The 13,333-nt window shown below is 44.9% G+C and overlaps 1 protein-coding gene across 6 annotated transcripts in view; it reads left to right on the top strand.

Annotated features, from left to right (window-relative positions):
* Nucleotides 1-13,333, top strand: part of uba6 (ubiquitin like modifier activating enzyme 6) — a 329,252-nt gene that overhangs the window by 292,052 nt on the left and 23,867 nt on the right. For all 6 annotated transcript variants that reach the window (XM_073024872.1, XM_073024863.1, XM_073024889.1 and 3 more), the window contains 2 exons: nucleotides 990-1,183; nucleotides 2,185-2,312. In XM_073024872.1, coding sequence (XP_072880973.1) covers nucleotides 990-1,183; nucleotides 2,185-2,312 — 322 coding nt within the window. The remainder of the gene's footprint in view (nucleotides 1-989; nucleotides 1,184-2,184; nucleotides 2,313-13,333) is intronic.

Here is a 13,333-nt window from a genome sequence, read left to right as displayed (position 1 = left end):
TATAGCTCTATCAAATCTCCTCTCAACCTTATATGTTCCAAGGAATACAATCCAAGCCTATTCAATCTTCCCTAATAACTCAGTTCCTCCAGACCTAGCAACATCCTTGTAAATTTTCTCTGTACTTTTTCAACCTTATTTACATCTTTCCTACAGGTAGCTGACCAAAACTACACTCAATACTTCAAATTAGGCCTCACCAATGTCTTATAAAACCTCAACATCCTATCTCCTCTACTCAGTAATTTGATTTATGAAGGCTAATGTTCCAAAAGCTTTCTTTATGACCCTATCTACCCGTGATGCCACTTTTAACAAATTATGAACCTGTATTCCCAGATCCCTATGTTCTACAGCACTCTTCAGTGATCTGCTGTTCACTGTGTAAGACCTGCCCTGGTTTGTCCTACCGAAGTGCAAAGCCTTGCCCTTGTCTGCATTAAAATCCATTCTGCTATTTTTCAGGTAATTTTTTCCAATTGATCTGGACCCCACTGTAAGCCATGGTGGCCTTCCTCGCTGTCCACTATATCCCCAAAGTTGGTGTCATCCACAAATTTGCTGCTACAGTAAACCACAATATTGATACAGATGACAAACAACCAACGAACCCAGCACCGATCCCTGCGGCACTGTACTAGTCACAGGTCTCCAGTGAAAGGGGCAGTCATCTACTACTAGCTACCTAATGCCATTTTTATTGTGGTATGATGAAGATAGGGTGAAGCTCAAATGTGCTGCACCATGTCCAACTTGGCCACTGAATAATAGACTTGGCTTTTATAAGAAAATTGATCATATCTACCAATGTAATTAAAGGTATAATGTCATCGGTGTTAACCCCAGAACAAATAAGTTCCTGTGAAAAGAAAACAAATGAATTGGGAAAGTGTAGAGAAAGGAAATAATGTTTCAGGTTTCAAAATCCAATCCTTATGAACACATAATAATCTCATGAACTTGTTTTTCTCTTTGTGCATGTTTATTAGATCATCTCCATATGATGCCAGTCACCTTTGAAAAAGACAATGACAGCAATGGGCATATTGACTTTATAACAGCAGCATCCAACTTACGGGCAAGGATGTATAATATTGATGCAGCAGACAGGTTGAAGACAAAGAGGATAGCTGGAAGGATTATTCCAGCCATAGCAACTGCAACTGCAGCAGTATCAGGGCTGGTAAGAGCCTCATTATCCTTTCTGGTTCAATTCCGTAATCCATGGGGGCCACAAGTATTTGATAATCATAAAGGCTTCGCAAATCAGAGCTCAGGGTTTCAAATCCCAAACTGCCTGATAGATTATGAGTCCCTTTATTACTCCACCCTCTTCCCACCACAGCTGTTTTTGTGATCCTTTTGTACACGTTGCTTCTCTTCATTCCCAACTTACCAATTACCTGTCACAAATGTTCTCAGGAATAGAAACCTTGGTTCTGACTGTACTTAAACTCTGTAGATTAACTTGTGCGAAAATTATCTTTTTCTACATATATTTTTGACATCTCTCTCTTATTCACTCATTCTCTTTCTCTCGCTCTCTCTCTCCCTCCCCTTCCTCCTACCCCTCCCCCGCCTCTTCTCATCCTATTGCTTCACCCTCTGCCTGCTTTTTTTCCTCCTCTCTTTTTGTCTCTTTCCTCTCTTGCCCACTTCTTCGTTCCCTCTGACACTTCCCCTCTCACTCCTTCACATTCCTTTTGCGAAGAAAAAGCATTTCAGGATGTATATTGTATACATTTCTCAGACATTAAACTTAACCTTTGAACCTTTGTGTCGCCCACACTCTAATGCTCTGTCACTCTCCTCTTGCTCCTTTTCACGCCCACTCATACACTAGCTCTCTTTTGATCTTGAGTTCCTCCTCGCACACACCATCTACCCTTTTCCATCCCCTCTACCCTCTCTCCTCCCTTGTCTCCCCTCTCTCTTGCCCATTTCCTCACTCTCTCTTGCTGTTGCTGTCACTCTCCCTCTCACCCACTCTCGCTCACATTCTTACTCTCTTGTAAGTTCATTGTTTACCAAAGGTCTTCACTAGTTTAAGAAGATTGCTCATCTCCATCTTTTTGGGTACTGTTGAGAAAGAACGATAATTATGGATTTCCTGCAAAGCATGTGAATCCAGTGTATGAACTAAAAAATAAATACGCTCAAGCAGGTTTTCTCTTTTATTTACAGGTTGCTCTGGAGTTAATCAAACTTGTTGCAGACCTTCCACTTGAAGCATACAGAAATTGTTTCTTTAACCTGGCTCTTCCAATTATGGTTTTTACTGAACCAGTGGCTGTAAAGAAAATACAAATAAGGTAAAGAGCACCTCAGCCAGAGGCAAACATCAGAATAACTGTGATGAAGTTTTATCTTTAAAATTCTGAATTTGGTGTGTTTAAGAAACTTACTTTCTTTTCAAAGCTAATTTTTTAATATAGTTTTTGCTCCATGAACTGAGTGATCATGGGAGCTAAAAGATGGTCCTGTGAGACTTGTATTTTGGCTAAACTTGAATAAATGTCATTAAATTGTAGGACAGGTACACTGAAACATTTCTGTTTACTCTGTGTGGAATTAACATTCCAGCTAGAGAACGTGGTGTACACACATTTAAAAAGAATGTTCCTACCAAAACAAATATTCTGTTTTTATCCTCTTTACACTCAATCTAAAACCTCTTGCATCCTGCCCATATTCCAAATTTCAGGGGAGATTACATAAAAGCAGATATGTACCTGTAATTTAAAAGGTTCAGAAAAGAATTTAGATTATTTGAATCATAGAATTATGTAGCATTGAAACAGGCCACTCAGCCCAACTTGTCCACACCAAGAAATGGATACCTTCCTGTAAATGGTTTCCATTTTTATCCCATTTCCTGAAACTTGGTGCGTAACCCTCTGTGATTAGCAATTCAAGTGCTCAACTTAGATACTTCTTAACTGCTGCCATTGACGCAATTTCAACCACACACTCTGGTACTTGTCATTTTCTGGGTGAAGCAGAACCATAAGAACATTTGAGCAGAATTAGGCCATTTTTGCCAGTTGAGTCTGCACCACAATTTCATCATGGCTGATCTATTTTTCCCTCTTAGCCCCAATCTCCTGTGTTCTCACCACATTTCTTCATGCCTAACCAATCAAAAATCTGTCAATCTCTACATTAAACAGACCCAATGAATTCCACAGATTCACCACTCTTTGGCTAAAAAAATTCCTCCTCATCTCTATTCTGAAAGGATATCCTTCTATTGTGAGGCTGTATGCTCTGGCCTAAGACTCCCCCACCTTAGGAAACATCCTCTCTACTTCCACTCTGTCAAGGCCATTAAACATTGGTTAGATTTCAATGAGGTCATCCCTCATTCTTCTGAATTCCAGTGAGTAGAGGCCCAGAGCCATCAAATGTTCTTCATATGACAAGCCTTTCAATCCCAGAATCATTTTTGTGAGCCTCCTTTGAAACCTCTGCAATATCAGCAAATGCTTTCTAAGATAAGGGGCCCAAAGCAGCTGACAATACTCCAAGTGAGGCCTCACCAGTGTTTTATGAAGCCTCAACATTATGTCTTTTTTATATTCTCGTCCCCTTGAAATGAATGCTAATGTCACATTTGCCTTCCTTGCCACTTGTGAGGAATATGGAGGGACATGGACATTGTGCAGATAGAGATATGAGTCTTGTTGAAATGAATGCTAATGCCACATTTGCCTTCCTCGCCTCTTGTGAGGATGTGAGGAATATGGAGGACATGGACAGGGAGATGAGTTTAGTTGGCCATTTGATCACTAACTTGTGTTGTTCAGCACCACACTGTGGGCCGAAGGGCCTGTTCCTGTGCTGTACTGTTCCATGTTCAATAGAGATGGAATGCCCTGCCAGGAGTGCTGGTAGCGGCAGATACATTAGGGACATTTAAGAAACTCTTAGATGTGGATGATAGAAAAGTGGGGGTTATGTATGAGGGATGGGTTAGATTAATCCTAAAGTAGATTAAAAGGCCAAAGAGTCCAAAAAATAATAGCTGTAATATTCAATGATCTATGTTCTAAAACAGATAGGATGGGTAGAAATTGTTTTCATAGAACATTCTGCTGGGGGGATGAAGCAGTCATGTCAGTGGCATTGTAACCGGCTCTGAGGCTCCGCAGGGGAAGAGTAACATCAGGCAGAGCGATGGTGATAGAACACTATAATTTGGGTAATTCTGTGGTTGAGAAAGAGACACTGGGTGGTATGTTGCCTCTTAGGCACTGGGGTCTAGGATGTCGTGGAGTAGTTGCAGAATATTTTCAGAGGGAGGGTGAGCAGTCGAAGGTCATGGTGCATATGGTGCACATAGGCAGAAAGGAATCTTGTGTATTGAGTACAGGCAGTTTTTTTTTTGGAGCTCTGACCAGTGACCAATCGGCACTTGAGATAGATTAGCAAAAACAAATTAAAGGAAAGCAGGAGCAAGTGGAGCGAGCATCGTTGTATTAAACAGAGTTGGAATGGAGATTTTTATGCCTTAGCTCTTAAAGTAGTGGTCACCAACCTGTCGATCGCAATCGACTGTTCGATCTTTGAGACTTTCCCAGTAGATCCTGAAAAAAAATGAAAAATAAATACACAAATACTGTTGAGAGATTGTTTCTGGGTTGCGGGGTTTTAGTTCCGTTCTTTCTGCCCAGTGTGCATGCGTGTAGCTCCCTCGCACTACACAGTGTACTTCAGTGGTCCCCAACCACCATGTCGCGAGGAACCGATATGAGTCAGATGCACCTTACCTCATTCTCCGTCACACCCACTGTTGAACTTGAATGCACGCGAGGTCATCAGTCGCCTAAACGCAGTCCCTCACCCCAGGGATCACTGATTGGCCTAGCGGGGCTGGCGGGAAGCACCGATGCTACTGGCTTGGAGCGCGGACAGATGGGCGCCACCTCTAAACCTGTTTAGCACACCGAATGTTAGTGGGGAACCCAGTGCTAAAATATTCGCAGACGACCTAATTTGGGCTCAGGGTTTCGTAATTAGAGCAGCTACCTCGCTGCGATCTACTGAAGCAAACTTGTGTCGGCCGATAGATCCCACAAGGGGGCGGGCACGCGCCCTGTCGCACTCCTCGTTCGGTCGGTCGCTCTCTCTGGACCCCCAGCCCTGACCTTGTCCTCTCACCCCAGCTGCACCTGGCCAAGGCAGCGGATGGGCAGGAGGCTGGAGTTCGGGTCCGGAGGCTGTCTAATGAGGCAACAAAGCCCTCAAAACTGTTTCGGTACCCTGAGTCCAAGCACCCCGCACTGAAAGACAAACTGGTTGAGTTTTTTCAGCGGAAAAAACGTGAGCAGCACGTGACAGAAGCTAAGTGCTGAGAGCCGCGAAAACTAAGCTGCAGAATAGACTGGACATAAGGAACCTGCTCGAGTACCGCTGTATTCCGGTCGTGTTTATCACCCCCCTGCCCCCGTCGGCCGGTCTGCAAGAATATTGTCAATAGTAAACCAGTCAGCAGTGCAAAAAAGGGCGGGTACCCCTGGTGTTTATACATTATTTCTGCTTCCAGGTTGTGGGGTTTTACTTTCGGTCTTTTCTGCCCCGGTGCGCATGCATATAACTAATCGATCTTGCCTTTCACTAAGGCTGAGGTAGGGGATCTTGGGCTTAAAAAGGTTGGTGACCACTATCTTAAAGGCTTCAGTCAGAGAAAGCAAAACGGAAAAGCAGTAGATAAGGTTCCTCCCCCCCACCCCATCCATCCTTCTTTACATTTGATCAGTTAGGACAGTAGAGAAATGCTGAACTCAGCAGGCTAGGCCACATCTGTGGAAAACAGTCAACGTTTCGGGTCGAGGCCCTTCATCGGGACTGGAGAAAAAGATGAAGTCAGAGCATAAAAGTGGGGGGAGAGGAGGAAGAAATACTAGGTGGTAGGTGAAACCAGGAGATGGGGAGGGGTAAAGTAAAGGGGTGAGAAGTTGATTGGTTAAAGAGATAAAGGGCTGGAGAAGGAGAGGGCAGAAGGTCATGGAATAAAGGGAAGGGGGAGGAGCACCAGAGGGAGGTGATGTGCAGGCAAGGAGCTGTGAGAGAGGGAAAAGGGAATGGGGAATGGTGAAGGTGGGGGAGGGGCAGTTACCAGAAGTTTGAGAAATTGATGTTCATGCCATCAGGTTGGAGGCTACCCAGACAGGTGTTGATCCTCCAACCTGAGTGTGGCCTCATCGTGGCAGCAGAGGTGGTCATGAACTGATGTTGGAATGAGAATGGGAAGTAGAATTGAAATGGTGGCCATAGGGAGATAACGCTTTTTCTAGTGGTGCTCACTTTCAGCGAAGTGGCCTCCCAATCTGCTTTGGGTGTTACTGATATAAAGGAGGCCACACCGGGAGCACTGGATACAGTAGATGACCCCAACAGACTCTCAAGTAAAGTGGAGAGGAAAGAAAGACGATCTAGGTGGTGGGATCCCATTGGAGGTGGCAGAAGTTACGAAGGATTATGCTGGACGCAGAGGCTGATGGACTGATGGGTGAGGACAAGAGGAACCCTATCCCTGGCGGGGTGGCAGGATGGGATGAGGGTAGTCGTAAAAAATGGAAGAGATAATGAATTATGGAACACCTGGAATTGAGACTTGGTTGCAAGAGGGGCAGAGTTGGCAGTTTAATGTTCTGGGGTTCAGTTGTTTTAGACATGACAGAGCAGGAGGAATTAAAGAAGGAGGGTGGCATTACTAGTCAGGGAAGATGTCATGGCAGTGCTCCGTCAGGACAGAATGGAGAACTTGTCTAGTGAGGTGTTATGGGTACAATTAAGAAATAAGAAAGATACGGCCAAATTCATGGGGCTATATTACAGACCACCCAAATGTCAGGGATTTAGAGGAGCAAATATGTGGAGGGATCACAAACTGTTGCAAGAAATGTAAGGTTGTTATACTAGGTGATTTTAACTTCCCACATGCTGACTGGAACTCCACTCTTACCACTGCCGGCGAACTGACAGGAAGTCCAGGATCCAGCTACACAAGGAAGGGTGAAGGCCTAGGTCTTTGAGCTTCTTGTTGAGTGTGAATGTTGAATGTTGAACTGTAGTCCAACAACAGTATTTTCACAGAAGCATCCCTCTTCTCCAGCTGTGTAAGGATGGTGTCTAGAGCTGTGGCTATTGCATCATCGTGTCAATCAGTTGTGTTGGTAGGTGATTTATAGGGGGTCCAGTGTGGGTGGTAGTATGCTGCAGATACAGTCCTTGGCCAGTTTCTCAAAGCATTTGATTATTATTAAACACAAAGTACACTGCAGATGCTGTGGTCAAATCAAGATGTACAAACAAGCTGGGTGAACTCAGCAGGTCGGGCAGCATCCATGGAAACGAGCAGTCAACGTTTCAGGCCGAGACCCTTCGTCAGGACTGAAGAAAGAGGGGGCAGGGGCCCTATAAAGAAGGTGGAGGGGGAGGGTGGAAGGTACCAGGTGAAAAACCAATCAGAGGAAAGATCAAGGGGTGGGGGAGGTGAAGCAAGGAGGGGATAGACCGGAGAGGTGAAGAAGGAATGAAAAGGGGAAGCACTATGGGTAGTAGAAGAAGGCAGAATCATGAGATAGGTGATAGGCAGCTAGAAGAGGAGACAGAGTAAAGGTGGGATGGGGGAAGGGAGAGGGAGGGAATTACCGGAAGTTGGAGAATTCGATGTACATACCAAAGGGCTGGAGCCTACTCAGACGGTATATGAGGTGTTGCTCCTCCAACCTGAGTTTGGCCTCATCATGGCAGTAGAGGGGACCACGTATGGACATATCCGAATGGGAATGTGAAGCAGAGTTGAAGTGGGTGGCAACTGGGAGATCCTGTCTGTTGTGGCAGACGGAGTGGAGGTGCTCGCCGAAGCGGTCCCCTAATCTGCGTCGAGTCTTGCCGATGTAGAGGAGGCCGCACCAGGAGCACCAGATGCAATAGATGACCCCAACAGACTCACAAGTGAAGTGTTGCGTCACCTGGAAGGACTGTTTGGGACTCTGAATGGTGGTAAGAGAGGAGGTGTAGGGACAGGTGTAACACTTACGCTTACAGGGATAAGTTCCAGGTGGGAGATCTGTGGGGAGGGACGTGTGGACCAGGCAGTCGCAAAGGGAACGATCCCTGCGAAAAGCAGAGAGGGGTAGAGAGGGAAAGATGTGTTTAGTGGTGGGGTCCTGTTGAAGGTGGCGGAAGTTGCGGAGGATAATATGCTGGATCCGGAGGCTGGTGGGGTGGTAGGTGAGGACAAGGGGAACACAGTCCCTGTTATGGTGACGGGAGGATGGGATGAAGGCCAAAGTGCAGGAAATGGAGGAGATGCGGGTGAGGGCATCATTAATGGCAGCAGAAGGGAAACCACGATTCTTAAAGAAAGAGGACAGTTGAGATGTCCTGGAACAGAAAGCCTCATCCTGGGAGCAGATGCGGCGGAGACGGAGGAACTGGGAATAGGGAATGACATTTTTACATTTGGCAGGATGGGAAGAGGTATAATCAAGGTAGTTATGGGAGTCAGTGGGTTTATAGAAGATGTCAGTGGACAGTCTGTCTCCAGAGATGGAGACGGAGGGATCAAGAAAGGGGAGAGAAGTGTCCAAGATGGACCAAGTGAATTTGAGGGCTGGGTGAAAGTTAGAGGCAAAGTCAATGAAATTGACGAGCTCAGCATGGGTGCAGGAAGCAGCACCAATGTAGTCATCAGTGTAGCAATGGAAAAGTTGGGGAGCAGTACCAGTATAGATTTAGATCATAGACTGTTCCACATAACCCACAAAGAGGCAGGCATAGCTGGGGCCCATGCGAGTGCCCATAGCTACATCTTTGGTCTGAAGAAAGTGGGAAGAGCCGAAAGAGAAATTATTAAGTGTTAGTACCAGTTCCGCCAGCCGGAGGAGTGTGGCGGTGGTGGGGAACTAGTGAGGTCTATTGTCAAGAAAGTAGCGGAGGGCTTTGAGGCCTTCTTGATGGGGAATTGAAGTGTATAAGAATTGGACATCCATGGTGAAAATGAAGCGGTCAGGACCAGGGAACTGGAAGTTATTGAAGAGGTCGAGGGCATGGGATGTATCCAAGATGTAGGTGGTGAGGGACTGAACTATGGGTGACAAAATTGAGTCAAGGTAGGCAGAAACAAGTTCGGTGGGGCAGGAGCAGGCCAAAACTATAGGCCTACCAGGACAGTCAGGCTTGTGGATCTTGGGGAGGAGGTAAAACCGAGCAGTGCGAGGTGTTGGAATTATGAGTTTTTTAGCTGAGGATGGAGGGTCTCCAGAGTTGATAAGGGCAGTGATGGTACGGGAGACAATGGTTTGATGTTTTTTGGTGTATTTTGATTATTATTGAGGTGAGTGCGACAGGACGCCAGTCATTCAGACCTGTTACCTTGGTGTTTTAAGATACAGGAACAATGATGGATCTTTTGAAGCAGAAGGGCACTCTACACTGGGAGAGGGAGAGATTAAAAATGTCTGTAAACACACCTGCCATTTATGCCACGCACATCCTGAGTACCCACTCTGGAATGCCATCCGGTCCCGCAGCCTTGCGACTGTCCACTTGTTGGAAACCCCTGTGTAGCCTAGCCTCAGAGATGACCAAGGTGCAGGTCGCTTCAGCAGCTCTCCTGGGGGGCTCAGTGTTGGCGATATCAAACCAAGTGTAGAAAAGATTTAGCTCATCTGGGAGAGAGGCAGCGACGTTGGCAGTACCACTGTGCTTAGCTTTGAAGTCTGCGATCTTAGTATATTTTGAGGAAGTTACCGGGAAAATGAAGGCAAGGCAGTGGATGTTGTCTACAAGGACTTTAGCAAGGTATTTGACAAGGCTGGTCAAGAAGGTTCAGTTGTTCACCGTTCAAAATGATGTTGAAAATTGGATTAGATAATGGCTTAGAGGAAGAAGCAAAAGAGTGGTAGTAGATGGTTGCCTCTGACTGGAAGCCAATGAGTAGGGGTGTGCCGCACAGATTGGTAATGGGGTCTGTTGTTGTTTGTAACTTACATCAGTGATCTGGATGATAATGTAATTAACAGGATTGGCAAATTTGTGGATGACACCAAAACTGGGGATGCAGTCGACTGTGAGGAAGACTATCAAAGCTTGCAGAGGGATCTGGATCAGCTGGAAAGTAGGCTGAAAATGGCAGATGGAATTTAATGCAGACAAATGCCAGGTGTTGCACTTCAGTAGGACCAACCAGGATAGGTCTTACACAGTGAACGGTAGGGAACTGAGGAGTATGGTAGAAAAAAGGGATCTGTGAATGGAGGCCCATAATCAATTGAAAGTTGGGTCACAGGTAGATAGGATCGTAAAGAAAGCATTTGGCACATTGGCCTTCATAAATCAAGGAAATACGATGTCATGTTGAGGTTGTATAAGACATTGGTGAGCCCTAACTTGGAGTATTGTGTGCACTTTTGGTCACCTACTTACAGGAAAGATGTAAAAATGGTTGAAAGAATACAGAGAAAATTTACAAAGATGTTTCTGGGTCTGGAGGACATGAAACATAGGGAAAGATTGAAAAGGTAAGGACTGTATTCCTTAGAACATATAAAATTGACAGGAGAATAGATAGAGGTATACAAAATTATGAGGGGTATAGATAGAGTAAATGCAAGCAGACTTTTTCCACTAAGGTTGGATGAGACTACAACTAGAGCTCATGTGGTAATGGTGAAAGCTGAAAGGTTTAAGGGGAACTTTAGGGCAGGCGTGTCAAACTCATTTTAGGTCACGGGCCGGATTGAGCAAAATGCAGCTTCATGCGGGCCGGATCAGTCAGACGCGTGCGAACGCAGCTTTCGTTGCCTCCGTTTTGTCAGCCTGCTCTCATGTGTCTCAGTCTCTGCTATAACTACAAAGTGTTTCACTTTACAAATTCTGTTTCTTATGAAGAAGACTGCCGAATAAACACTAAAAACCCTGAAAACCTGGTACCTGAATAAACTCAGCATTAGCCATATCATACGCCATAGGCGCTTCGATTACTGGGGCCAGCTTTAATAGTAATTAGATATTATCTCGTGGGCCAAGATAATTCCACTGCAGGCCGGATTTGGCCCGCGGGCCTTGAGTTTGACATATATGATCTGGATGATGGGGTGGTAAATTGGATTAGTAAGTATGCCGATGATACTAAGGTAGGAGGTGTTGTGGATAATGAGGTGGGTTTTCAAAGCTTGCAGGGAGATTTATGCCGGTTAGAAGAATGGGCTGAACGTTGGCAGATGGAGTTTAATGCTGAGAAGTGTGAGGTTCTATATTTTGGCAGGAATAATCCAAATAGAACATACAGGGTAAATGGTAGGGCATTGAGGAATGCAGTGGAACAGAGAGATCTAGGAATAACAGTGCATAGTTCCCTGAAGGTGGAGTCTCATGTAAATTAACCTTCTAGGAGTCTTATATGAGGACTCCTAAGTCCCTCTACACCTCTGATGTTTGGGCCTTCTCCCAAAGCTCCCTTTATTCCCACTCTCTGCCTCCTGGTTGTCAACCTTTCTTTATCCATGTCAGTATCTTTCCAGTGTGACACTTTTATCAAATACCCTCTGAAAATCCAAGTAAATGACATCCACTGCTTCTCCTTTGTCCACCCCTAGTTACTTCCTCAAAGAACTCATAACAGATTTGTCAGGGAAGATTTCCCTTCACAGAAACCATGCTGACTTTGACATATTTTATCATTAGTCTCCAAGTACCCTGAAACCTCATTCTTAGTAAACACTCCAGCACTTTCCCAACCACTGAGCTTAGGCTAACTGGCCTATAATTTCCTTTCTTTTGCCTTCCTCCCTTAAAGAGTGGAGTGACATCTACAGTCTTCCAGCCCTCCAAGACCATGCCGGGGTCAAGTAATTCTTGAAAGACCATTACCAATACATCAGCAATCTCTCTCAGGACCCAGGAATGTACTCCATCTGGTCCAGGTGACTTATCCACCTAAAGACCTTTGAGTTTGCCTAGCACTTTTTCCTTTGTAATAGCAATGGCACTCACTCTTGCTCCCTTACACTTGCGAACCTCTGGCACACTACTGGTGTCTTCCACAGTGAGGACAGGTGCAAGGTACCCATTAAGTTCATCTGCCATTTCTTTGTTCCCCATTACAACCTCACCAGCATTATTTTCCAGTGGTCCAATATCAACTCTAACCTCCCTTTTACTCTTTACTGTGGGACATATCTATTCTGCACCTTGTGAACTATTCCCAGAAATTTCAGCCACCTCTGCTCTGCTGTTATCCCCACCGGTATCCACCTCCAGTTCACTTGGCCAAACTCCTCTCTCATACCTCTATAATTCCATTTATTCCATTGCAAAACTGATTCGTGACTTGTGCTTCTCTCTCTCAAAGTGCAGCATGAATTCAATCATATTATGATCACTGGCTCCTAAGGGTTCCTTTACATTAAGCTCCCTAATAAGATCTGGATCATTACACAACACCCAATCTAAGGTAGCCTTTCCCCGAGTAGGTTCAAGCACAAACTGCTCTAAAAAGCCATCTCTTATGCATTCAACAAATTCCCTCTCTTGCGATCCAACACCAATCTGATTTTCCCAATCCCCTTGCATATTGAAGTCCCCCATTAGAATTGTGTGACTACCCTTATTACATGCATTTTCCAATTCCCTTTGCAATCTCAATCCCACATCTTGGCTACCGTTTGGACACCTATATATGATTCCCATATTGTTTTTTTTACCCTTGCAGTTTCTTAGCTCCACCCACAAAAATTAGACATTTTCTGACCCAATGTCACCTCTTTCTAAAGATGTAATTCCATCTCTTACCAACAGAACCACACCACCTCCTATGCCTTCCTGCTTGTCCTTTCAATACAAAGTATCTCCATTGATGTTAAGCTCTCATGGCCTTCTATCAGCCATGACTCTGATGTTCACAACGTCATACTGACCAATTTCTAATTGCGCCACGAGTTTGTCCACCTTATTCTGAATTCTACGTGCATTTAAATACAGCACCTTCAATCCTGCATTCTTCACCCTTCCCTTGACACCCCATACACCCCACATCCAAGTATCTTGCATCAAGGAAAATATTGGACTCTTTTTATATCGAGATGGTGGGTGTTTGGAATGTGCTGCCACAGCTAGTTCTGGGGGCATATACAATTGAAGTATTTATAGGGCTTTCCTGTAGACACATAAATATGCAGGGAATGGAAGGAGCTTAACTAGTTTGGCAGAACATTGTGGGCCAAAGTACCTTTATCTTTGTTCTTTATCTTACCTGCCAAAGTAATTTCATGTCCTCTTTTTGCCCTCCTGATTTTGCTGCTAAGTGTTCCAACCATGGTGT

This window comes from Hemitrygon akajei, chromosome 2 (genome assembly GCF_048418815.1).
Source record: "Hemitrygon akajei chromosome 2, sHemAka1.3, whole genome shotgun sequence".
NCBI classification, from domain to species: Eukaryota; Metazoa; Chordata; class Chondrichthyes; order Myliobatiformes; family Dasyatidae; genus Hemitrygon; species Hemitrygon akajei.
Note: the sequence above shows the minus strand (reverse complement) of the source record. Positions and strands in the feature narration are given on the sequence as shown.